General features: G+C 46.0%; 3 protein-coding genes across 4 annotated transcripts; 1 reads left to right on the top strand and 2 right to left on the bottom strand.

Annotated features, from left to right (window-relative positions):
• Positions 1-265: 265 nt before the first annotated feature.
• Positions 266-19,895, bottom strand: apc (APC regulator of WNT signaling pathway). Of its 2 annotated transcripts, none has more exons than XM_029277908.2 (17): positions 19,683-19,895; positions 11,211-11,363; positions 10,041-10,128; positions 9,732-9,939; positions 9,403-9,511; positions 9,136-9,249; positions 8,965-9,027; positions 8,591-8,641; positions 8,423-8,509; positions 8,157-8,334; positions 7,883-8,083; positions 7,702-7,797; positions 7,388-7,527; positions 7,222-7,299; positions 6,679-6,795; positions 6,387-6,601; positions 266-6,072 (listed from the first exon to the last, which is right to left on the bottom strand). In XM_029277908.2, exons 2-17 carry the CDS (start codon positions 11,343-11,345, stop codon positions 1,182-1,184), a joined length of 6,771 nt encoding a protein of 2,256 aa, XP_029133741.2. In that variant the 5' UTR covers positions 11,346-11,363; positions 19,683-19,895; the 3' UTR covers positions 266-1,181. The 2 variants fall into 2 exon arrangements, with proteins under 2 accessions (XP_029133741.2, XP_065821364.1); XM_065965292.1 differs by lacking the exon at positions 19,683-19,895 and adding an exon at positions 15,755-15,866.
• A 442-nt stretch (positions 19,896-20,337) lies between these two features.
• On the top strand, positions 20,338-24,532 carry fktn (fukutin). Its single transcript, XM_020636998.3, has 10 exons — positions 20,338-20,586; positions 21,725-21,781; positions 21,957-22,157; positions 22,307-22,453; positions 22,548-22,678; positions 22,856-22,988; positions 23,439-23,568; positions 23,658-23,791; positions 24,001-24,125; positions 24,264-24,532. Exons 1-10 carry the CDS (start codon positions 20,485-20,487, stop codon positions 24,475-24,477), a joined length of 1,374 nt encoding a protein of 457 aa, XP_020492654.2. The 5' UTR covers positions 20,338-20,484; the 3' UTR covers positions 24,478-24,532.
• Positions 24,533-24,911: 379 nt separating this feature from the next.
• ufc1 (ubiquitin-fold modifier conjugating enzyme 1) lies at positions 24,912-25,725 on the bottom strand. The gene has a single exon (XM_020636999.3). It carries the CDS (start codon positions 25,581-25,583, stop codon positions 25,071-25,073), a length of 513 nt encoding a protein of 170 aa, XP_020492655.1. The 5' UTR covers positions 25,584-25,725; the 3' UTR covers positions 24,912-25,070.
• Between the last annotated feature and the right edge of the window lie 461 nt (positions 25,726-26,186).

Below are 26,186 nucleotides of genomic sequence, written 5' to 3'. Positions count from 1 at the left end.
TATTTCCAAACAAAGTTCATAAGTGTACTTGGTACCGGAGCACAGTGGAACAGCTCTTTACCCTCACAGGGGTTTGTCCCTTAGGGGGCCATGTTGAGGGTCCAGAGGCATAGCTACGAGCCTTAAGGTCATGATGAGGTGATGATATATCTTGAATCACCCAGGAGGCGCTGGAAGTCTGGGTTGATTTATGGTACTTCACCCTCAGAGAAGCGGAAGAAAATGGACGGACAGAAATCAAAAGTGAACCACAAGACAACACGAGTCGGTTTGCACCTAATCGTTGAATTTTATTGTCCATCTTCAGTTTAACATTTTCATCTCAAACTTCTCCTCCAACATAAAAACAGTGAAAGTTTCAGCCATCAGCAACACTGTCAAACATTTTTGGCAAAACTCATTTTTTGTTTTAAATTATGTGCTTCAAAGTTAAAAGGTTTTAAGGTTTTACAGCAATAACTTACATTTTTTACAGTGTTATTTGTTGCCAAGGCGACAGAGTGGGACGTTAACAGACCTGCAGACCAAAACCTTTAAAATTCAGCAGAAATTACAGGAACGTTTGAAGTGTTCTCTCAAAGCAGGGTCTTAAAGTTTCAGGTTTACGCGACAGCAAACTTTCCTCTCCGAATAAAAAAAAAAAAACTCTGTGAGAAGAACTTCTGAAAAATTGAATTTTTATCCGAGTTTGTTAAAATTCAAAGATGAGGAAGAATCTCAACCAATCACAAGACTCAGATTCAAAATGATCACACGGTGTGTTTTAACTAACGTGGAGAAAAACTCAACTTCTCAGGACCAAACCATTAAAAAAACATGAAATCTTCCAAAACACGCTACAGCTAGCAGTAACATTGAATCGTCATCATCATCGTTATGTCACCATGGTAACTGTCATCATTAAGGTAGGGGGTGGGACCATGCAGGGGCACAGGCAGAAAGGGGTGGATCTAAGCGCTACACATCATTTTAGTGGTATAAAAACATAAAAAGTTAATTTGTAAAGTTCTCTCTCATTGAATGAAGAAGCTTGACTGACAGGTGAGAGTAACCAATGAGGAAAGAGAAGGCGGGTAAGAGAAAGGGGGGCTAGCACTTAGATACTGACTCTCTTCTTTGCAAAGTTCAGTTCACAAACACTTTCTGACTGCCATATTTACACATCCTCCATTTTGTCGTTTTCACACTGAAGTCACGATGTAAGAGCCGCGCTCACCGCCACCACCGCCACTGCTGGCGCCACCTTCCCCGCCTTTAGGCTCCCGTTTCTTAGTGACAGGTGTCGGGATGAGAGAGGGTCGTGTTGGTGTGGTGGACGATGATGTGGTAGTTGTGGGCGTGGCTGTGGTAGTGACATCAGGGTTGCTCTTCCTCGGGCTCGGTGTATAGTTGAAGGGGCTGACTCGAGCCGCCACGGCGCCACTACGCTGCTGACCTCGCTGATGCTGCGAGGGTGGTTGTTGTTGATTTTGTTGTTGATTTTGTTGTTGTTGATTGCACTCAGGTGGGGGCTTATCGTCAAGGCTCTCACAGCTCCGTCGCAGGTTGAGGTTGGACGAGGAGGAAGAGGAGGAGGAGGAGGGGATCTTGGAAGGGGCGGGGCTGTCGATGACAGGCGGGGCATTGGCCGTGGTCGGAGAGCGAGCTGAACAGGCAGAGGTGGATCGTGGGTTGTTGACGGGGCAATCCTCCAGACGAACCCAAACATCTTCTGATTTCTCTGTGAAGCTCCTCCCACCTGACACATCACCGCTGCCGCTCTTTGTCTTCCTCCAGGTTCCCTTTGACCTGGCGGCGCTCTCCTCCTCGCTCCGCCCCTTCTCACTGGACTCGGATGATGCTGACAGCACAGAAGACGAGCTTCCTGTCCTCTTCCATGTCCCCACACGTGGCAGGGATGTGGAATGCTTCCCCCCTCCTCCTCCCCCTCCTCCTCCTCCTCCACCACTACTACTACTTTCCCTTTTCCAGGTGCCGGTGCGGCTGAAGCGTGATGATGTCACTTCCTGTGGGCGTGACGGGCTTTCAGAGTGTGAGCGGTTGATATCGTGTCTCCTGGTTGTTGATGGTAACGCCGTCTCTGGGCTCGACGGTGACTCTAAAGTCACTGCTGCAGACTCTTCCAGCTTCCTCTTCAGCGTTGGGCTCGGAGCTTCTTTGATGAAGGTCGACTGACGGACGAGCGTCGGTTTCTCTGGCTCCGCCTTCTGCTTCTTGGAGCTGCTGAGCCTTGATGCAGACTCACTCCGTGGGACGCCCCCGCTCCGTGCTGCTCCACTTTGTTTGGCTGTTTTTGATGCTGATGAGGACGATGATGCACTTCCTGGAGAGCCGGTGCGTGGCAGTTGTGAGAGTTTCCCTCCTTTCTGATTGGCTGCTGAGGAGGAGCGTGATGGCGTTGAGTCTCGAGAAGACCCGCCCCCCCTGTCAGCACAGTCACTGCTTCCTGGAGCTTTAGACACAGCGGCTGCTCTTGGTTTGCTCCGCCCCCTTGCTGCTGGCTCCGCCCTTGGTTTACCCGTGATCAGACTCCTGTACACCTTTTTCCCGCCTTTAACGGCCTTTGACTCCTCCTCCTCTTCTTCTTCTTCCTTTTTCTTTTTGGCTTCCAATGTGGTGCGTTCCCCCCCCTTCAGGATCCGGCCCCCTCGCTTCCCCTCCTTCCCCTCCTCCTCTTCTGTATTCTTATTGGCTGCTGGCAGACGGAATGGCGAGCCAACAGACTTCAGGGACAGCACTGAGTCAGAGTCTGATGACGGCTGGCGGGAAAGGGAAGTGGCGGCTGCAGCAGCGGCGTTCAGGCTGCAGACGATGGAGTTGGCTCCTTCCTGGATCGCCTTCCAGTCAAAGGACTCTGAGTCGGGGGAGGCGGGGCTTCTGGGTACCTCTGACGGCTCCTCTTCAGCTTTTGGCTCAGGAAGTGAGACAGAGGCAGCAGCAGCTTTCTTCTTCTTCTTGGGCATGGCGGAGCTGATGCACTCCTGCAGGAGGTCGTCCTCCGAGTCGATGCTCAGCGAGCTGAGCGACGAGTTCCGGGAGAAGCAGACGGGAGTGTCCTCAACGTGAAACGCTTTGGGGGCGTAGCCAGCTGAGGGGCGGGGCTTCAGATCTGCCTGAGGAAGTGGCTCTGTCGTTGCTTTGCCTCCATCCTGCCTTTCAGGCGGTGGCGGTGGCGGCGGAGGAGCGAACTCCTTGTTGTTGTTCTCTTGGTCGATGTCACTGAGCGAGCTCAGAGACGAGTTCCTGGAGAAGCAGACGGGCGTGTCCTCAATGGAAAACTTCTGACGCTCGTCAGACGCTATTGTATTTGTTGCAGGTTTTGTACGAGGGAAAACGGCTGCTGTCTGCTGCTTCCTCTTCCTGCCTTCTTCTTCTTTTGTTTTCTTTTCCTCTTCATCTTTCTCAACGCCGTCATCTTCGTCAAAGTCCAGTGAGCTCAGGGAGTCGTTACGGGAAAAGCAGCAAGGCGTTCCCTCGATTGGCGTGTAGTGTCGGGGGGAGTCGAAGGCAAACCCTGGCTTTGCTTTGGCAGCTGTTGCTGTGGCAACGTTGAAGGCTGCCCGCTGGGGCATTGGCTTCACAGGTGAAGTTGGCTTTTTCTTCTGCTGCTGAGGAGGCGGGGCCAGAGGAGGAAGGGGTGGGGGCAGGGGCGGGGCTTGTAGGGTCTCAGAGTTTGATGGGGCTCTGAGCGGTTTTCTTGGTTTCGCTTTCGGCATGGCTGCGCTGATGCACTCTGCAAGGATGTCATCGCCATTTTCCCCCTCAGGAAGTCCTTTCCGCCTGTTTTGGGCGGAGGTGGGAGGAGCTACTGATAAACCGGATGCTGCTATCTCATTGGGCGGCGAGTCGATAGTGAGGTCACTGAGAGATGTGGCGGTGGAGAAGTTGAGTGGCGTTCCTTCCACACAGTAAACTCTAGGTACCTCCTCCGGTGGTGGCAGCGGCAGTTCTTTCCTCTGCCGGCTTTGAGGTGGGAGGAGCTTGTAAACAGGAAGCTGGCTGGGTTTCCGTGGCGCTGCTTGTTGCTGTTTCTTTGGTTTCCGTGACGATTTGGGCATGGCCATGTTGATGCACGCCTCCAGAATCTCAATGTCATCGTCGTCGTCTGATTCGTCGAGGATGGGTTGTGTCGCCTCCTCCTTCCTTGTCTCCTTCCCTCCGTCCTGCTCCTCCTTCCTCATCTCTGCTGCGATGTACGGCTCGTCCAGACTGAGCGCGCTCAGACTTGAGGCTCGGGAGAAGCCATGTGGCGTGCTCTCTGTGGCGAAGTGCAGCAGGATGTCGGCGCCGCTCTCCTCCTCCTTCTTTAGGGCTTTTCCCTCGTCCTTTGCTTTTTGACTTGCTGCTGGTAATGGCGGCGTTTTGGCACGGCTTGGTGGCATGGTATGTCCTGGACTGTCAGGTAGGTCACTGGGGCTGACGACACCACTTGGCACGCCACTACACGGCTCGCTTGAGCGCACAGAGCTGGCGATGGAGGACGTGGAGAAGCTGTCGAGGGAGCTAACAGACGTGCAGCGGCTAAACATTAGCGGCGTCTCCTGAGCGTACGGCAGCTCCGGAGGACTCTTTGGAGTCCTGGCGCCTGATGATGTCACATGATGGTGGTGATGGTGGTGGTGGGCGTGGCCATGATGATGATGACCACGTCTTGCGCGGTTGGAAGGAGCAGCGGCAGCCGTTTGGCTCTCTGCCTCTTTCTGCTGCCTCTGTTCGTGTGCGTCCTTCTCACTGACAGGAAGTGTCGGATAGTCGTTACTTCCACCGCGACCACGACCAACACTCCCGCCTCTCCTCTTCCTCCCAGTGACATCACTATGCTCCTCCTCCTCTTCTGACGACAACGAAGACAGCGAGCTGCCTCTGGAAAAGCAGATGGGCGTGTCCTCGACACAGTACGTCTGAGTGGACTCCTGGTTGCTTTTTGTGGCTGGACGATTGGTTGATGGTGGAGGGGGGCGGAGCTTGTTGGCAGAGGATGGCGGGGCAGGGGGCACTGAGGTGGCAGCAGTTTCTTCAGACTTGAACACTGGTTTGCGGGGAGCGTCAGCAACGTACTTCAGACTATAGTCGATCGGCTGCTCACTGTTTGCGTCGCCACCAAAGTTTGATGTTGCGGTGGCGGCGACATAGCGAGGTGGGACAGACGCCATGCGGCCGCTGGTTGCAGACTCAGCGCCGTCATTCCTTTTTCTAAGCCGGCCATCTTGTTGGTCGTCTTCATCGCTCTCTATCACACTGCGATGGTTGGGACTCTGTCTCCCAGAGTTCAGCTGTTCATCAGAGTACTTCAGGCTGTAGTTGATGGGCGTGTCTAGCTCCGCCCCGTCATCGTCCGCCATGTGGTTGGCGCTCCGGATTTTGTGGGCTAGGTCAGCGGGGTACTTCCTGTAGATGCAGCACTTGTTGGCCTCGCTCTCATCAGATGGATAGAATGGTTCTGATGACGGTTTGGTCTTTCCACGGTTTCCATAGCCATCGGCACTCGTCACACTGTTAAGGCTGTCGCTGGACGCTCGTACGCTGGGCGGGAACACAGGCCGGGCGTAACCCGCATCCTCGCCTGTCCTCTTAGACACGTCTCCATTTTTCGGGCTTGAAAGCACTGGAGTGTTTGCATACGACCTTGTTGTGCTCCCTGCTCCTCCTACACCATTACAGCCCCGCCCCTTCCTGTGCCCCGCCTTGGGGCTCAAGTTGTCGATGTTGTCGAAGGTTTCTGACAGCTGCTGGGCGTCCAGCTCCTCAAACAAAGCCTTCTGTTTGCGAGCGTGCAGTGATGGGGCGCCGGCGCCCGGGGACAACACACTGGCATCCTTGTAGCGAGCTGGCCGATTGGCCATCAGGTTGCGGAGGGCAGCGGCGCTTCCCATGGCGATCATTTTGTGCCGAGAGTGGATGAGGTTACGCAGCATGCCCACAGCACCCAGCTCCCATAATGCTTCCTGGTCTTTGGCGTCTCTGGCTGACAGATTCCAAAGAGTCCCACAGGCGTTGGACACGATGGTCAAACTGTGAGACTTCAGGTGCTGCAGCAGAGTGGGCAGGCAGCCGTGTTCCCGAAGAATCTGCCTACAAGACAACAAGCAGGGAGCAGAATGTTCATACTGAAGTTTACTTCTACAGGTGTTTATGTGTAGCTGTTTACCTGTACAGATGTTTACCAGTTTGTTTACCTGTACAGGTGTTTATGTGTAGCTCTTTACCTGTACAGTCGTTGACCTGTGTGTTTACCTGTACAGGTGTTTATGTGTAGCCGTTTACCTGTATAGGTGTTTATGTGTAGCTGTTTACCTGTACAGCTGTTTACCTGTACAGGTGTTTATGTGTAGCTGTTTACCTGTACAGCTGTTTACCTGTACAGGTGTTTATGTGTAGCTGTTTACCTGTGTGCCTCATTGGTGGCGATAAGGCTGGACACGTTGCGTAGGATTCCCCCACCACTCTCAATGATGGCCAGCGTGTTGGTGTGACTGCGGTGCGTCAGGGTTCCAACCAGGAAGGCAAGCGCTCCGTCCACGGCGCAAATGTCGGCCTTGTTCTCGGTGCAGTGGGCCGACAGGTTCCAGAGCGCGCTCAGTACAGACTTCAGAGTGGACTCCTGAAAGGGAAAAGAAGAAGAATCAGTTCTCCACATCAGGAAGTACTCTGACAAACAAACAGGAAAGACATTTTTACCTTCTGGACTTCTAGAGCGCAGCCCATCAGCGCTCGCACGCTGCCCACCTCACGCAGTGTCTTTTTACTGTTGACATCAGCACGCCATGACAAGTTTCTGAGTACACTCGCAATCACCTGACAAAAAAAAAAAACAGGTGGACAGAAGAAAAAAAATACTTATTTAAACTGGTTTGTCAAAAAGTTTCCTCAATGAAATCAACAAAATAAAGCTAAGGCATCACAGTGTGAGGGAGGACAACCTGCTGCAGGTGTACACCTGAGGGAGTCATAAAGCTGCAGGTGTACACCTGAGGGAGTCATAAAGCTGCAGGTGCACACCTGAGGGAGTCATAAAGCTGCAGGTGTACACCTGAGGGAGTCATAAAGCTGCAGGTGTACACCTGAGGGAGTCATAAAGCTGCAGGTGTACACCTGAGGGAGTCATAAAGCTGCAGGTGTACACCTGAGGGAGTCATAAAGCTGCAGGAGCACACCTGAGGGAGTCACATCAGTGATTTAAACCAGGTGTAAGACAGTTGCCATGGAGCCAGTTGAGTTTACCTGCTGCAGGTCTTCACTGTCAGACTTCAGCTGGGCAACCATCGCCCTCATGCAGCCCTTCATGGAGCACAGCGTGGCCTGAAAGGAAGAAAACACAGAGCTGTGATCTGATTGGTTCCAGGTAGTGGCATGTTTGATTCATGTGGTTACCGTTTTTTTCCCTCACCTTATTAGCTACGTCTCCAAAGGTGAGGTTGGTGAGCGCCATACCAGCATATCGACGCAGTGTGACACTGTAATGGTCGCTGCTCAGACCGAACATTTCACAGTCGACCTGCAGCAGCTCTGCCACTGCCTGAAGACCACCTGCAGGGAGGAAAAACACACTGTCAACAGCCTAATAAGCAGCCTGTCAGTAATAAACAGTCTGTCAGTAGTAAACAGCCTGTCAGTAGTAAACAGCCTGTCAGTAATAAACAGCCTGTCCGTTATAAACAGCCTGTCCGTTATAAACAGCCTGTCAGTTGGCAATTAACTCACCCAGCTCGTTCATGGCATGGCGATGTTCTTCGTCGAATGACAGCTTCATCAGGACGCAGACAGCGGGACAGATCTGATGCTCCACAGGAGACGGCACTAAACACACACACACACAAAGTTAAACACACACACAGTTGAACCCACATACGCACACAGTCTGAGCTCCTGATTGGTCACTCACTGGGGTTGTCTTCCTGGTCGACGCCCCTCTCATGGTTCTCTTGCCAGCTCCAGCATGCTTCACAGTAATGACGCACCTGTTCCAGCAGGTGGAGCACTCTGATCTCTCTGCGCCCTCGCTTATCATCCGGCTGACTATGAACAATGTTGTGCAGTGCCGCCGACGCCCGTGCACGAGCCTCTTTACTACCCCGAGAGTTACCTAGACAACAGGTGAAACAACATTAAAACCACCATATTTTTAAGAAAACACGCAGCAACAAAGAGACAGTTACCTAGCAACAGGGAGTCCTTGTCGTTGCCGTGCAGCAGCTGGATGAGCAGAGGCAGACAGCCGGACTGACGCATGGCGATGCACGAGTCCTGAGAGCTCGACATGGCAAGCAGCGTCCGCGACATGTCGTCTTTATCGTGAGTCCCCAACATGGACAGAAGACTATACACCATCTCCACCTGCAGGGGGCGACAGTGCTCATTGGTAATTCAGTATTTTGGCAGCTAACAAGTTTTTCGTTGCAGTGTTGCTAGGCAGATTACCAACCTTTGTTCCCAGATGGCTTGTAATTCGTCGAGGAACAGAGTAGCTCGCCTCATTGGCCGGCTCATGGTCCAATCGGCTGCTGGAGCTCTGTCACAGAAATAAAAGTGTTAAGATAATTTGTCAAACACACAACAATAAACAAAGAAGATGAAGAATGCCAGTTTTCACCTGAGCTCCAGCCAATCCGCTGCTGTCGCTCGCCCCCTGAGTTTCCTCCACCTGACAAAGAGAGAGAGAAAAAAATCACGAGTAAAATTATCACTGTAAAAACTGAAGGTTGAAGTCGAATATTTAATATACGATTCTGTAAGATAAAGGTTTTTCAGTATGAAGTATCCTGATTCATAAATACAGTTCTGATGTCACACAGAGAGAGAGATGTGAATATTTTAATTGTTCATGGACCACAGACTGACATTCACCTCTCCAAGATGCATCTACGTGTTCATATCTATGGTTTACACCATGTGTATGCAGCTGCAGTTTGTGAAACCCTACCCCCCCCCCCCCCCATAACAAAAGAGAAAGGTTATTCAGCTCACGTGTAGACGAGCTCCCAGCCGCAGGATGTCCTTCTCTATCTGCTGAATACGAGACACACGAGCCTACACACGCACACACAATCAGAGACCAGGGTTGAACTGAACGTCTGCACTCAGGTTATTCATTTGTTCTTTTGCCCCGCCCCCTGCCTGTTCCTCAGTGAGTCTTACCTGAGCCCTCCTCTCCATCTCCTGGCAGGATCCCAGCTGCTCCTCCATCGCCGAGCGGATCTGCCGAGCTTCGAACTCCAGCTGACGACGACTCATGTCCGTCTGTAGAGTAAACTACAAACAACAAAGTGTAACCATGGCAACGTCATCTCAAGATGATTGGAACTGTAGTATGTAGGGAGAGGAAACTGGAGAAACTTGAGTATGACTGTGGAAACTTTAAGAGTGCAAACACAGCAGGCAAAAGTAATGTGATTTATGATTTACGTTCTCCGTCAGCGGCAGGCTGTCGATCCTTTTCGTGAGATTCTGCAGCTGAGCGTAATACCAGTCCTTCTCCTTCTCCTCCTTCTCCAGCTCAGCCAATAGGAGAGACCTGTGAAACAGCAGCCAATCACAGAGGGCCCCACTACTACCAACATGAAAAGAACTACAAACATGGCGACTAAACTACAGTCATAGTCCCAAGAACTGAAAACACAGACAGTAGTACTGTTTATTATCCTCTTAAAGCTGCAGTGACTGTAGTACACAGTAACAGTACTCTGACAGTTGTAAAAGATCTTTAGTACGATAAGAATAACAACCAGCAGTACCTCTCTTTCTCCAGCTCCTCCAGGCAGCGGTCTTGGCTGTCTCTGCCTGCAGACGGCAGCCCTCTCCTGGGAATCGCAGCTGGGGTGGGGGTGCCTGCGGCTGGTCCTGCAGTGGCTCCAGAACCAGAGGAAGCTGAGCTGGAGGAGGACGAAGTGGGTAGAGAAGGCCTCGATCTGGGCTTCAAGCCTGCAGAGTCCAGGCTCATCTCTAGAGGATAGAATACATCAGGTTATACGGGTAGGATTTTTTTATACATGTACTCTGTGTATATACAGAGTTTACTTTATGTTCTGTGTGTGTTTGTTCACCCTTCAGTCTCTCGATGAGCTCCAGCTGAGATCCAGTAGCCTCCCCAGAATCTTCTTCTATGGTGCCCTGCAGCTGCTTCAGCACTTCCTGTTTAAGGAGGAAAGTCATGTGACATCATAGCATACATCATCATGTTTCCTGATGTGAACACAGGGGGCATCATAGTCAAACACACACTAGACGATTTTCTTCTGTCAGGTACTCATCAAACATTATAAATAATATCAGCGTGTCTATGTTCTTCACTCACCACGATGAAACTACAGCGTTCAAACAGCGACATGATGCAGACTCACCTCACTCAGTGTGTGTGTGTGTGTGTGTGTGTGTGTTTCTGCTCATCCACATAATACAGGAAACAGGAAACAGGAAAAGGGAAGGACAGGACAATAGAAAGAAACAACGAGGGTATAAACAACAACTCACAACACTATGAACTGAAAAGATTGAAATACATGAATAACTGCAAATCTCGAAAACTATCAAGATATAAAATAAAGAAAGCCTAAGAAACAGACGACTACAGTGAACTCAGTAAGTGGACGAACAGCAGCACAACGCCCCCTGGGGCTCCAACACACTTTACACATCCAGATTAATGTGACTGTATAACATGTTAATAACATGTGTCAGGGTTAGTATGTATAACATGTTAATAACATGTGTCAGGGTTAGTATGTATAACATGTTAATAACATGTGTCAGGGTTAGTATGTATAACATGTGTCAGTGTTAGGATGTATAACATGTAAGTAACATGTGTCAGGGTGTTCAGTGTTTCCCCTAGGTTTAAAACTTTGGGGGGGTGGGGACAAGCCAACATGCCGACACAAACACTTGAAGGAATCTTGGTGTTCTACTTTTAATGACAGCTGTCCTTTTCTATCGGAAAGGTATCCTTAAATGACTTCTTTCCCTGATATCCGACTCTATCCACTATCCTATCTTTACAATAAAGGCACAAAAAGCCCCAAGAAAATCTTTAAAACAAATAAATATATATATATATATATTTTTTTTTTTTAAAGATTTTTTTTTTCCAAGTTTTTACTTGACCTTCAGGGGGGGTGGGGGGGTGGGGCTGTTGGGGGCGCAGGCCGGCCCCCTAATATAATGGTAGAGGAAACACTGGTGTTAGTATAACATGCTAGTAACGTGTGAGGACTCACCTTCATGTTGGACGCCTCAGTCTCCAGTTTGGTCAGATGGTTGGAGTTGTCCTGCAGCTCCTGTCTCAGATTTGAATTCTCCATCTTTAACACCTCCACCTGTCTCAGCAGCTGGTCATACGACGCTGCCGCCATGTTTGACCCGTGGCTGACCTGCAGAAACCCAATCACAACCGTCAAACCTGTAGTTGTGAAGGACTGCAGAACTATATAACTGTATTACAAGGGTAAGGACTACAGGCTCCACTTGAGGTTGGACAGCAATTAAGACTTCTGGTAAGTTCTTCAGGAGGGGCTTCAGTAGTTTTCTCTAATCGATTACTCTTCACATCGTTAAAGCGAGTACTCGAGTAATCATTTTGTAGTTCTTTTTCCCCACGGGAGGCCCCGCCCCCAACTATGACACGATGCCGACTGTATCTATTGATTAATTTGAATCTTCGGGATTTTAATAATTGTTAGTAAGAGGCCTTTGTATTAACATTCAAATATGACATTTCTTACTTCAACAGACAGCAAACCTCAAATAAAAATTCACAGACGTGTTATGACCGTTTTGACACTATAATTAAGAGCAGTGAGTGTGGCGAGCGGACGTGCAGACATCAGTGCGCACTCATCGCACGTTGAAGCTGTTTTGACAGCAACATTCTGTTAACAAAGACTACAGTCTGCAGTGTAGAGCACACTTTACTCTGGTAAATGAAGTTACAATAGAACAGGTGAACAATTTAAGTGTCTGTCTGTTACATCTTTCTCCTCTGTGCGTAATGACACACTCGCTCAATCTCGCTCGTCCGTCCGCTATGAGCTCTGTCTCCCTATAAGGTTGTTCCGTTTTGTAGTTATTAAAAGAATAATCATCTAAAATTCCAAAATACAGGAAAACATCTAGTTATGCTGCTCTGTCATTGATGATCAAACGTCATTGGTTTAGCGGAGTAAAGCGGTAATCGCAAAGGGAAAGTCCTTCTTTTTCTGTGGACTAAAAAGACAATTTGAACTGAACTTTCGTAGATCATATTGCATATTTCATTGTGAATTCATAGGGGGGTTAATTAAAAGGGATATTTTTGTTAGGGTAGCAGCGTACGGATCAACAACGGACGCATTTCAGCACAGAGCCTTTATCAGCGCTTTGTTTGTCATCTATTTTCTTTTTGCGCTCGTGCTCCTTTTTTTCTGTTTTGAATTAGGCCTATCCTAGAACCCACAATGCAACAAGAAACATTTACAAAAATCTGGACTACAAAACGATTATCGATTAAAAAAATTTTGTAACCGATTATTATTCTTCAGGTCGGACTTATGGTAAGTCCTCCAGTGAGGACTACAGGATGGACTTATGGTAAGTCCTCCCGTAAGGACTACAGGTCAGAATTATGTTGGATTTATGGTAAGTCCTCCAGTAAGGACTACAGGTCGGACTTATGGTAAGTCCTATAGTAAGGACTACAGGTCAGAATTATGTTGGATTTATGGTAAGTCCTCCAGTAAGGACTACAGATAAGATTTATGGTAAGTTATCCAGTAAAGGCCTTGACACACCAAGCAGATGGCAAAGAACTAGTGGCGATACAAGCCGCCTGTGGCATGGCCAAAAAGTTGCACTAGAACACACCGCAAAAACGGCCAACCACCACGTACGTTCTGATCATGAGAGGAAATAACTTTCCATGCCAGCAGGGGGCGGTAGTCCGTTGTTATGATACGTGGAGACAATTTTCACACTGCTGTTGCTCACCACTCGTATTATAGGTCGCTTACTAATGGAGAATAATGTCTGATAAAAAAGTTGAAGATGCCGCTGGCGTTGTCAGCTCTTGGTCTTTTAGTGGAAAAAGAAAAGAGGAGGAGGAGACAAATAATGAGAAACCGCACTAATGGGTGAAAGCATGGATACTACAGCGGCATGCTTAATGGGCTTTCCTGAACCTGTGTCAAGAGCTGGAGAGAAATGAAACCTCCCAACAGCCAATCAGAGAGATCCCTCTCTGCGATGCCGATTCTAAAGGCTGACGGGTAGGTAGGATTAAGAGTAAGTACTCCACTAAGGACTTCAGTAAGGACAACAGATAAGACTTCAGTAAGGACACCAGGTAAGACTACAGCTAAGACTTCAGTAAGGAGACCAGGTAAGACTTCAGTAAGGACACCAGGTAAGACTCCAGGTCAGACATAAGGTATTACACTGTAACTGTACAACATAGTAACTCCATCAGGCAGTTACTCTGTAGTTATAATGGCACTGAACAGATTTATCATTTCAGTATCTGTAGCCCTTTCAGACTGCTTTTTAGCAAAAGTGCTGTAAGTAAGCTCAGTCGTTATCAGATCTTTGAAAATTCATATAGATTCGGTAGCAACTTAATATCTGTGTCCCACTGTGTGAATTCACACATTGTGTTACATCATTATGGAATCGTTATGGAAGCACGGCACAGCTGGAGCTCCACATACACACAGTGCTGTTCTCCCCCGCTGGCTCAGCTGATCCCGTCTCTCCTCTGTAACGCAGCTGTTACTAACCCATCAAGAAGTTCAGATAAAAGTCACCTTTTATATTATAGATGGGTTAAACTGTATTGTCTGTCCCAGCAGTGACAGAATTGTTTATTACTGTTTGTGTGTATGTGTGTGTATGTGTGTGTGTGTGTGTGTGTGTATCTGTCTCAAACACTGTCTGACTGTCACATGATTCATCAGCTGACTGCATCTTTAAACCCAACTCATGAGGTCACAGCAGTTTGTTATAAAAACAACAAAAGTCATGTGTGAGCAGGACTTCTGATTATGGAGAGGTCCTCTCCCTCCCTCTTGTACATAGCGTTGTAGTACAACACATGCATGTCTTGATGTGATCATAAAGTGTGCTCAGTTTACAAGACAGGCGGACTCGAGAAATATAAAAGGGATGCACGGTTGAGTCCGCATATCAGAGAACATCTCAGAGATCATGGCAGCTACTTTACCGACTTTGTGTTTTATTCTGAGTCATGTTAGTCAGAAACAGAAACTCCAGGGTTTCTCCTGATTGAAGGCTGACCACGTTGTATACACGTGTGCTTGTGCATGAACTGTAGGATGCTGAAGAACACCAGCTAGCTTAACCATGCTATGAAAACAAACCAGCAGCTAGTCAACGATGTCGTGCACGTGAGGTCAGATATCCTACTGGACAAAACAACAACTCATTAATTATGCACACTTGCCACCCACTAGACAGGGAGGTGTACTGCAGGTGCTTTACATGTGGTTAATATCAGTGCTGTGTGAGAATGACAGACAGCTTTCAGATTTTTCAGTCATTGTTCAAAAAATTCCTTCAAAAACGAAAATATTCGGTTAACGCGACCTCTGGTCAGGACCTTACAGTGAGCAGTTGACAGTGGGTCGTAAAGATGTGCCTGGAAGAAAAGTTGTGTCAAAAAGTCTTTGAAGCGCTTTTTAAACATGTTTTTGTTCCATTTCTACGTTCTGTCACATGTTTTGTACAACTGCGGGAAAACAGAACTAAAGAATCACACAGAACTACAAAACCACACAGAACTACGCAGAAATACGAAACCTTGCAGAACTACAAAACCTCACAGAAATTCAAAACCTCACAGAACTACACAAAACTATAAAACCTTACAGAACTACAAAACCTCAGAACTACGCAGAAATACGAAACCTCACAGAACTACGCAGAACTACAAAACCACGGAGAACTACAAAACGACACAGAACTACAAAACCACACAGAGCTACACAGAATTACAAAACCTCAGAACTACAAAACCATACAGAACCTCACAGAACTACCAAACCACACAGAACTACAGAACCTCACAGAACTACAAAACCACGCAGAACTACAGAACCTCACAGAACTACAAAACCATGCAGAACTACAGAACCTCACAGAACTACAAAACCTCACAGAACTACAAAACCACGGAGAACTACAAAACCACACAGAACTACACAGAATTACAAAACCTCAGAACTACAAAACCATACAGAACCTCACAGAACTACCAAACCACACAGAACCTCACAGAACTACAAAACCACGCAAAACTACAGAACCTCACAGTATCAGACTGTGTTTAGCATTAATCCATCATTCTGATAAGTAATTGTCATCATTGAGCCGTGTCCCCTCTCTCCCTTTTTTTTTAATCTCCTCCCCCCGTCTCCTCCCTGCATCACCCGTCGGCCATTTTCTCTACCTCCTCTCCTCACTCCATCACCACCCCCCTCCTCCTTCCCCTGTGCTCTCCATCACAGAAAACTGATGACAATTTTAAACAGCCAAGAAGAAAAACACGACAGGGAACAATAGACAATGAAAGACGAAAAACACAACACCCCCCTCATCCTCCTTCCTCCTCCTCCATCATCATCCTGCAACCATCCTTAATCTGTACCCCATCCTCTCCTCCTCCCCTCCTCCCCCTGGCTTTAGAAAATCCATCCCAGAATCAAAGCAGAGAGAAAAGAAGGATGCAAAGAGGAAGAATAGATTCTGGATAAAGAAAGAGAAAATGGCAGCTCACCCCATCGCTGAAGCCTCCATCACCCTCCCTCTCTCTCTCTCTCTCTCTCTCTCTCTCTCTCCGTCTGACAGAAGGCAGTCAGCTGGGCAAGCAAGCAGCCAATGAGGAGCCAGAGACAGAGAGAGAGAGGGAGAGAGAGAGGAGGAGGGGTGGGCTGCTTCTTCCTCCCCCTCCTGCTCCCAGGATGCTTTGCAGTGGCTGCTGCAGGCAGACTGTCCGGGTTACTAACACACACACATCAATATTGGACTCCTCTTCATGCATCTGTAAATCTCGCTATTTACTGATTAACAAGATATATATCGCTCTCTCTCTAGTAGTAGCACCTGTAGTACTGGAGTAGTTTACAGTATTAATACCTGTAGTACTGGAGTAGTTTACAGCAGTAGTACCTGTAGTATTGGAGGACTTTACAGTATTATTACCTATAGTACTGGAGGAGTTTACAGCAGCAGTACTGGAGTAGTTTACAAAAGTAGTACCTGTAGTACTGGAGTAGTTTACAGTATTATTACCTGTAGTACTGGAGTAGTTTACAGTATCAGTACCTGTAGTACTGGAGCAGTTTACAGTATTAGTACCTGTAATACTGGAGGAGTTTACAGTCGTAGTACTGAAGAAGTTTACAGCAGTAGTACCTGTAGTACTGGAGTAGTTTACAGTATTAACACCTGTAGTGCTGGAGACGTTTACAGTATTAGTAACTGTAGTACTGGAGTAGTTTACAGTATTATTACCTGTAATACTGGAGGAGTTTACAGTAGAAGTACTGGAGGAGTTTACAGCAGTAGTACCTGTAGTACTGGAGTAATTTACAGTATTAGTACCTGTAGTACTAGAGGACTTTACAGTATTATTATCTGTAGTACTGGAGGAGTTTACAGTAGTAGTACCTGTAGTACTGGAGGAGTTTACAGTATTAGTACCTGTAGTACTGGAGTAGTTTACAGTATTAGTACCTGTAGTACTGGAGGACTTTACAGTATTAGTACCTGTTGTACTGGAGGAGTTTACAGTATTAGTACCTGTAGTACTGGAGGAGTTTACAGTATTAGTACCTGTTGTACTGGAGGAGTTTACAGTATTAGTACCTATTAGTTTACAGTATTAACACCTGTAGTACTGGAGGAGTTTACAGTATTATTACCTGTAGTACTGGAGTAGTTTACAGTATTATTAACTGTAGTGCTGGAGTAGTTTACAGTATTATTACCTGTAGTACTGGAGTAGTTTACAGTATCAGTACCTGTAGTACTGGAGCAGTTTACAGTATTAGTACCTGTAATACTGGAGGAGTTTACAGTCGTAGTACTGAAGAAGTTTACAGCAGTAGTACCTGTAGTACTGGAGTAGTTTACAGTATTAACACCTGTAGTGCTGGAGACGTTTACAGTATTAGTACCTGTAGTACTGGAGTAGTTTACAGTATTATTACCTGTAATACTGGAGGAGTTTACAGTAGAAGTACTGGAGGAGTTTACAGCAGTAGTACCTGTAGTACTGGAGTAATTTACAGTATTAGTACCTGTAGTACTAGAGGACTTTACAGTATTATTATCTGTAGTACTGGAGGAGTTTACAGTATTAGTACCTGTAGTACTGGAGGATTTTACAGTATTATTACCTGTAGTACTGGAGGAGTTTACAGTAGTAGTACCTGTAGTACTGGAGGAGTTTACAGTATTAGTACCTGTAGTACTGGAGTAGTTTACAGTATTATTAACTGTAGTACTGGAGTAGTTTACAGTATTAGAACCTGTAGTACTGGAGGACTTCACAGTATTATTACCTGTAGTACTGGAGGAGTTTACAGTATTAGTACTTGTAGTACTGGAGGAGTTTACAGTATTAGTACCTGTAGTACTGGAGGACTTTACAGTATTAGTACCTGTTGTACTGGAGGAGTTTACAGTATTAGTACCTGTAGTACTGGAGGAGTTTACAGTATTAGTACCTGTTGTACTGGAGGAGTTTACAGTATTAGTACCTATTAGTTTACAGTATTAACACCTGTAGTACTGGAGGAGTTTACAGTATTATTACCTGTAATACTGGAGTAGTTTACAGTATTATTAACTGTAGTGCTGGAGTAGTTTACAGTATTAACACGTGTAGTACTGGAGGAGTTTACAGTATTATTACCTGTAGTACTGGAGTAGTTTACAGTATTATTAACTGTAGTATTTTACAGTATAAGTACCTGTAGTACTGGAGGAGTTTACAGTATTAGTACCTGTAGTACTGGAGGAGTTTACAGTAGTAGTACTGGAGTAGTTTACAGTAGTAGTACTGGAGTAGTTTACAGTATTAGTACCTGTAGTACTGGAGTAGTTTACAGTATTAGTACCTATTAGTTTACAGTATTAACACCTGTAATACTGGAGGAGTTTACAGTATTATTACCTGTAGTACTGGAGTAGTTTACAGTATTAGTACCTGTAGTACTGGAGGAGTTTACAGCAGTAGTACCTGTAGTACTGGAGGATTTCACAGTATTAGTACCTATTACTTTACAGTATTATTACCTGTTGTACTGGAGTAGTTTACAGTATTAGTACCTGTAGTACTGGGGTAGTTTACAGTATTATTAACTGTAGTGCTGGAATGGTTTACAGTATTAGTACCTGTAGTAATGGAGGAGTTTACAGTAGTAGTACTGGAGTAGTTTACAGTATTATTAACTGTAGTACTGGAATAGTTTACAGTATAAGTACCTGTAGTACTGGAGGAGTTTACAGTAGTACTGGAGGAGTTTACAGTATTAGTACCTGTAGTACTGGAGGAGTCTACAGCATTAACACCTGTAGTACTGGAGGAGTTTACAGTATTAACACCTGTAGTACTGGAGGAGTGTACAGTATTAACACCTGTAGTACTGGAGGAGTGTACAGTATTAACACCTGTAGTGCTGGAGTGGTTTACAGTATTAGTACCTGTAGTAATGGAGGAGTTTACAGTAGTAGTACTGGAGTAGTTTACAGTATTATTAACTGTAGTACTGGAATAGTTTACAGTATAAGTACCTGTAGTACTGGAGGAGTTTACAGTAGTACTGGAGGAGTTTACAGTATTAGTACCTGTAGTACTGGAGGAGTCTACAGCATTAACACCTGTAGTACTGGAGGAGTTTACAGTATTAACACCTGTAGTACTGGAGGAGTGTACAGTATTAACACCTGTAGTACTGGAGGAGTGTACAGTATTAACACCTGTAGTACTGGAGGAGTTTACAGTATTAACACCTGTAGTACTGGAGGAGCGTACAGTATTAACACCTGTAGTACTGGAGGAGCGTACAGTATTAACACCTGTAGTACTGGAGGAGTTTACAGTATTAACACCTGTAGTACTGGAGGAGTTTACAGTATTAACACCTGTAGTACTGGAGGAGCGTACAGTATTAACACCTGTAGTACTGGAGGAGTTTACAGTATTAACACCTGTAGTACTGGAGGAGTTTACAGTATTAACACCTGTAGTACTGGAGGAGCGTACAGTATTAACACCTGTAGTACTGGAGGAGCGTACAGTATTAACACCTGTAGTACTGGAGGAGCGTACAGTATTAACACCTGTAGTACTGGAGGAGTCTACAGTATTAACACCTGTAGTACTGGAGGAGTTTACAGTATTAACACCTGTAGTACTGGAGGAGTTTACAGTATTAACACCTGTAGTACTGCGGTAGATTACAGCTCCTCTGTTAGCTAGCTAAACATCAACATCACAGTCCGGCTAACTCTGCCGCTCTTTAACCGTCTTTTTCCACAAATAATCCGATAATAAACGCAGTCTGACGGTCTAACCCAAACTCTGCTGAGCATTCAGTTCCCGTTAAACCCGGTTACCGTCAGCAGTCTGTCCAAACACCGACATCCTTCAATAACAAACTGTTAGCATTGAGCTAAGCTAACGCGGCCGTTCTTACCTGCCCGGTTTGAAAACGTTCAGAGTTTCGCTTCAGACGAACATCACTGCTGGGACACACCGTCGATCAGCGGGCCGTCAGAGGCGGCGGAGGCCGCTCATGTCTCCGGTCAGGGCGAGAAAAGTTGATCAAAGTCCGGCAGAAGTTTTAACTCGGCCTTTTTGTTGTGAAGAAACTGCTGCTGATGCGGTCCGCCATCTTGAGTGTGTGTGTGTGTGTGTGTGTGTGTGTGTGTGTGTGTGTGTGTGTGTGTGTGTGTGTGTGTGTGTGGGGGGGGGGGGGGGGGGGGGGCGGGGGTTGGTTACATGCATGTGATGTCTTTTTTTGGTAAATGGACTTGAGATTGTACAATGCTTTTCTAGTCTTCTGAGTGTGTGTGTCTCTACAGCAGAATGAGAGACAGAAATGAGCACAGCTGTTTATTAACTATCAGGTTTATATTCATTTAATAGGTATGTAAATATGTAAAACAGAATATATAAAACATAGAATATAAAACAGAATATATAAAACATAGAATATATAAAACATAGAATATATAAAACATAGGTTAAACCAGGATGCAGCCGATAAAACACCATGGAATAAGAATCATATCTATTTCCATTATTTTATTGTGAAGGTCCCGGAAGGAAACAGTCGGCTGTCTTGTTGTTTGCTTTATTTTCAAGATGGCGGCGCTACTTGAAGTCGCAGTGAGTTCGATGTTTTGCGCGGTTTGTTGGTTTTTCCGCTGTTGATCCTGAGCACAGACGTTTGATCCTGACGTCATGAGGAGCAGATACACGCGCACAGTTACCGGATGCTTCGCGTGAACCGGACGGTCGTGTTATTGCTGCTGATCGCGTGCAGCTCGGTGTTTCTGCTGTTCCAGCTGTATTATTACCGGAAATACGTCAACAAGGTGAGCGTGAAATGAGTGGATGTTTAATTATATTTACGTGTAAATAAATAAAATAGGAAACAATGTGAACACAGACAAAGAGGGGGGTACATGTTTTAAAGCAAGAGAAAGAAGAGACCAAAACAACCACAATAAACAATCTGAACGACAACAACGATCTGAACAGGGTTTAACAACAACAATGGTAACTCAAGATCTGAGTCAATTACTATGGTAACTACAGCACTGAGTAGTTACTATGGTAACTAAGGTTCTGAGTCAGTTACTATGGTACCTTAAGCACTGAGTCAGTTACTATGGTAACTAAGGTTCTGAGTCAGTTACTATGGTACCTTAAGCACTGAGTCAATTACTATGGTAACTACAGCACTGAGTCAGTTACTATGGTAACTAAGGTTCTGAGTCAGCTACTTTAGTAACTTAAGCTCTGAGTCAGTTACTATGGTAACTAAGGTTCTGAGTCAATTACTATGGTACCTTAAGCACTGAGTCAGTTACTATGGTAACTAAGGTTCTGAGTCAGTTACTATGGTACCTTAAGCACTGAGTCAGTTACTATGGTAACTCAAGATCTGAGTCAGTTACTTTAGTAACTTAAGCTCTGAGTCAGTTACTATGGTAACTAAGGCTCTGAGTCAGTTACTATGGTACCTTAAGCACTGAGTCAGTTACTATGGTAACTAAGGCTCTGAGTCAGTTACTATGGTACCTTAAGCTCTGAGTCAGTTACTATGGTAACTAAGGTTCTGAGTCAGTTACTATGGTACCTTAAGCACTAAGGTAACTAATGGTAATGGAACAAAAAGGGGGGGCCCGCGAGGATCAAGCTAGCACGACCATCAAGAATAATATGAAAAGGTGCATTATTAATACAGCTACGTATTCATTGTAGTATTGTTTCAGTACAGAACTACTGACACTAGGAGGCATCATCCGTATATATATAGATCTACAGACACGGGTCACATACAGTAGAAAGAAATGATAAGAAAATAACTAATCAGAGAGCTGGGATATAAACAGGATGTAACACAGCTGTTAGCTACAAAGCTCTTAGCATTATCATTTTCTCTTGTTTAAAATGATCAATGAATAAAGTCCAACGTGTTTAAATTTCCCAACATGCCTTTTTCTTCAGCCTGGCCCTCACATCCTGAGCCAAACAGGTCACCTGACCACCACTGACGTCCAATGGGTAAGCCAAAACAAGCGTTAGCAGCAGAGCTGTCGTTAGCTTGGAGGATACCTGTAGAGGGCACCAGATAGCTGTTGTTCCTCTCCAAACGTATATTTCTTTTATTTTTGAAACTTCCTTCCTGTTTTCCTTCCTGTTGTCTCCATGGTAACGCTCATGCTCTGTCTGGTTACAGCTAACGGTGAAGAAGTTTTTAGCGTTAGCTCAGCGCTATAGGCTGCCGTTGTTCCTTGCTGATACCGCTGCCCTGAAGCTACTTTCCCAGGATGCTTTGAGGCAGCGTGACCGGCTGGTGCGGGAGCCACACTGCAGCTTCCTGTGCACTGGCCGGCCAATCACATCATTCGCTCTGCACGCCAACCTGTGGAAGTACGATGTGAGTGTGTGTTGTGTTCAGGGTCCCCGCAGAAAAAAATGAATCACAGATTCTTTGAAGTGAAACGTCTATTTTATTTTACTCAACTTCATTTAATTGAACACTGAAAAATATACAAAATATTTCTGTTTTTATTTGATGTGTGTCAGCCTGGCTTCCTATTGGCTGCTGAGCAGAAAGGCTTCCAGCTGCTGACACTGACAGGAAAGGACCCACGATTGGCCAGTTTGGACACCCTATCAGGGGAAGAGATCCCCCTACACTTCCTGCTCCGCCTCCATGATTACATCATTCAGGTGGGTGGGGCCAAATCAGCCAGCGACACCTTAAGAACACGTAGACAGATTGTGATGTCATCAGTTTATGACGTCATGGTGATGTCACATACAGGTAGTGTTCCTGTACGAGCGGAGCGGGAACTACATGTGGTTTGGGGCATTACGTCTCCGCGCTGACACCGACCGAAGCTTCGCTCCATTCAGACAGCTCGACTACGGGCGCCACGCAGGAGCTCTGGACAGGTGAGACCGTGAGAGACGAGTAAATACATGGTAATTAACCATCAGCTGGTTGATAATGAGTAAACAACAACAAATCAACCAGCTGATAAACAACAACAAATCAGCCAGCTTGAGATGAGGTTAATTAAACAGCTGATTAAACTGGATCTAATCTGTTTCCTGTGTCGCCCCCTGCAGGCAAGAGCTGGTACTGACTGTCCTGGATGGCCTCGACGTTCGAGTCCCACAAAACGTTTCCCGCTTTCTGTATGAACTGCGTCATGCCCGTTTCCTGGAGTGTCGTTACCATGATGCTCGCAACTTCCTGCAAGTAAGACTGGATACAAACTCTTATTGTGAAGGGGAATGTAACAGGAAGGGTATTAAATGATTAAAACTAGATTTTATCTTAATAAATAAAAAAATAAAATAAAAATCTCTATGAATAAAAAGTAAACGAGCGTGTGTGTGGAATGGATCACATACCTGCACGTCTGATTATTATGTGTACACACGCACGATGAATGAAGTCATCAGAATTATAATACTGCAGGTCAACACTGATGGAATGATATTAAACCTTCAGTTTATTTAAGATGAAAGCCAGCAGAAGAAAAGAGACTTTAAAACAGCTCCAAATGAAAAAGAACAAACTGGCTCATGGTGCTATAAAGATCTTATTTTAACTTCCCCAACATAAAGCTGAATGTCCTCTCACCTTCCTCCTGTTTACTTTAAATCTCCTAATGTTACTCTCTCGCTCTCCACTCTGTGAATGTAGCTCTACCCGGAGGACTCGTCTCCACAGTCGCTGGATTTTAGGAGGAAAGTGAAGACGTTGCTTCACCGGGTCGCTCAAATCCTCACGAAGCTCGACATCCCGTTCTGGCTCAGCAGCGGCACATGTCTGGGTAAAATGCTAACATGCTAAGAGAAGAGTGCATGAACATATAACATGCTAACGTGTCTCTGTTGTTGTTGGATGTGTCTCCCCCTGCAGGCTGGTTTAGGCAGTGCAGCGTCATCTCGTACAGTCGAGATGTTGATATCGGGATTTTCATTGTGGATTTTAGAAGCGACATCATCGCAGCGTTCAGGGATGCTGGCCTGTCCCTCAAACACAAGTTTGGAAAAGTACAAACTTCACTTCCTGTTTACTTTAAATATTTAAGAGAGTAAAAGTTTTCATCAGCATTTTAGAACTTTACTTTCAAAACTCATCTATGCTTTTATGCTGAAAAATGTGGCTTTATTTTGAACGTATGTATTGTGTTTTATAGCTGTGTGTTTTATTTTGAAGGCGAGTCTTATTCTGAAGGCTGGTGTTTTATTTTGACATGCAGGTAGAAGACAGTCTGGAACTTTCTTTTCTTAGTGAAGACGTCAAACTGGACATTTTTTTTTTCTACGAGGACGGAGACATCGTCTGGAATGGAGGGACGCAGGCAAAGAGCGGCAGGAAGTTCAAGTGTGTTACTTAAAAGTATTTTCACAATAAAGGCATGGCTTTTTAATATCAATGAAATTCCCAGTAGAATAAATTGGCTGGATGTTCATGACAAGTTAATTACAGGTGATTAATGACCTCTTGTGTCTCACCTGTCAGGTACGTCTTCCCTCGTTTCTCGCTCTGCTGGGCGGAGCTTCTGGAGCTCAAAGTTCGTGTTCCATGTGAAACACTCGACTATGTGACGGCGAACTACGGCGCCACCTGGAACATCCCCGTGAGGAGCTGGGACTGGAAGTCATCGCCTAGCAATGTGCGGGAGAATGGGGTGTGGCCTCCATCTGAGTGGGCGGAGCTTATTCAAGTTTACTGACAGGAAACGAGACTACACAACCACAAAAGACTTCAAATAAATGTTTACAAAATGAGTCGAGAAAAGTTTTTTTTTTTTAAATGAGCAAATGTGAAAACTTTTTTGCAGAATAAAAATTCGACAAAATACTAAAAATAATAACGATGATATCACTCACCGCACACATGAACAGTGTCGTGTTGCTATCGCCTTCCGGCTTACGCTCCGTTTACCAAATAAGCGTACGTTTGGCTGGTAACGCGAGATCAGGATTTACCGTACCCAACGGGACCACACTGGACTGAATTGTTTCCACACTCTTGAGGCTTTACTTCTCGTGTCACATTTTTTAGATTCTCTCATCTTCAATGAGCACAAGTCGAGGTGCGTCTGTCATCACATAAAGGAGGGCTCATTTCAGAGACTGAAGGAACAAAATCCCGGGACAGTTATGATTACAATTATTATAATAACAGCAGAATGTCCAGCTTTAATCATTACAGTTCAAAATCTTCATAAACACTCATTTATTTACACACACAGTTTATATTCGGAACATTTTTTAACAGTCTCAGTTCTTTCTTTGTCAGTTGTTAAACTTTTGGACGGATCCGTCACTCCACAGCCTCACGCTGACCCTCCTTGTGGACCACGAGCCCCTTGCTGATCAGGTCGGGCACCTCCACCGCGAGCCAGGGTCCCAGTCCCAGAGCCATGAGGTGCGCGAGGCCGAAGCGCGGCGCGTTCCGGGCCCAGAGCGGCGCGAAGTGATCGGTTAGGCAAATCTTCCCGCCCCGGTACATCTTGGCGGTCTTCCCGTCCAGCTCCGGGATCGCCACCTCTGGCGCGGTGTCCGGGTACGTCACCGGGATGTCGAACTCCAGCCGGAACTCGTAGCGCAGCAGCTCGTGGATGAACCAGCACGTACCAGTCCAGCGCGTACCGTCTGCATTGGACTCAAGGCGAAACCAGTCGTTGTCGGCCTCTTTATTCTGCTCCACGAACTGGATCAGCGCCTGGTACTCCTCCTTCAGCCGCTGCGGCCACAGCGCCCGGTCCCGCGGCCCCGCGTGCGTCTTCAGCAGGGGGATCTGCGACACGGCCCTGCGCGTGGCGTCGTCCGCCATTTCGTTACTCAAATAAAGAAGATTGTTTTATACAGTTTGAACTCCAGACCGGAGAAGAACCGGAGCTGTTCGGTCTCACTCTGGCTTCTCTCGATAACTCTAACACCGTGAGATGACGTGGACTTCCGGAATGACGGGACCAGCTCCGGTTCCTGTCCCGCCCCCCCATAGGTCACAATCGGTCACAATCAATAGCCTCGTTATCATGACACGTTCCTAAACAACAGACTAAAAACTACAAACAACAAATTAAAAACTACAAACAACAAATTAAAAACTACAAACAACAGACTAAAAACTACAAACAACAAATTAAAAACAACAGACTAAAACCTACAAACAACAAATTAAAAACTACAATTAACAGACTAAAACCTACAAACAACAGACTAAACTAACCATCGGTCCTGGGGGGACAGGGCCTTCTCCATTGCCGCTCCCAGCCTGCGGTATTCCCTCCCAAAAAAACAAACCGGTTTCAGACTCTATCCACTGTCCCATCACTAAAATAAAGGCATAAAAAGCCCAAAAATAAACATAAAAAAATGTATTGACTATTGAGGAAGGAATATAAAGCCATGCTTAAATTTATAAAAGAAGTGT

Source organism: Labrus bergylta, chromosome 17, assembly GCF_963930695.1.
Source record: "Labrus bergylta chromosome 17, fLabBer1.1, whole genome shotgun sequence".
Taxonomy (NCBI): Eukaryota; Metazoa; Chordata; class Actinopteri; order Labriformes; family Labridae; genus Labrus; species Labrus bergylta.
The sequence above is the reverse complement of the archived record's forward strand: the minus strand, read 5'-3'. Positions and strand labels throughout refer to the sequence as shown.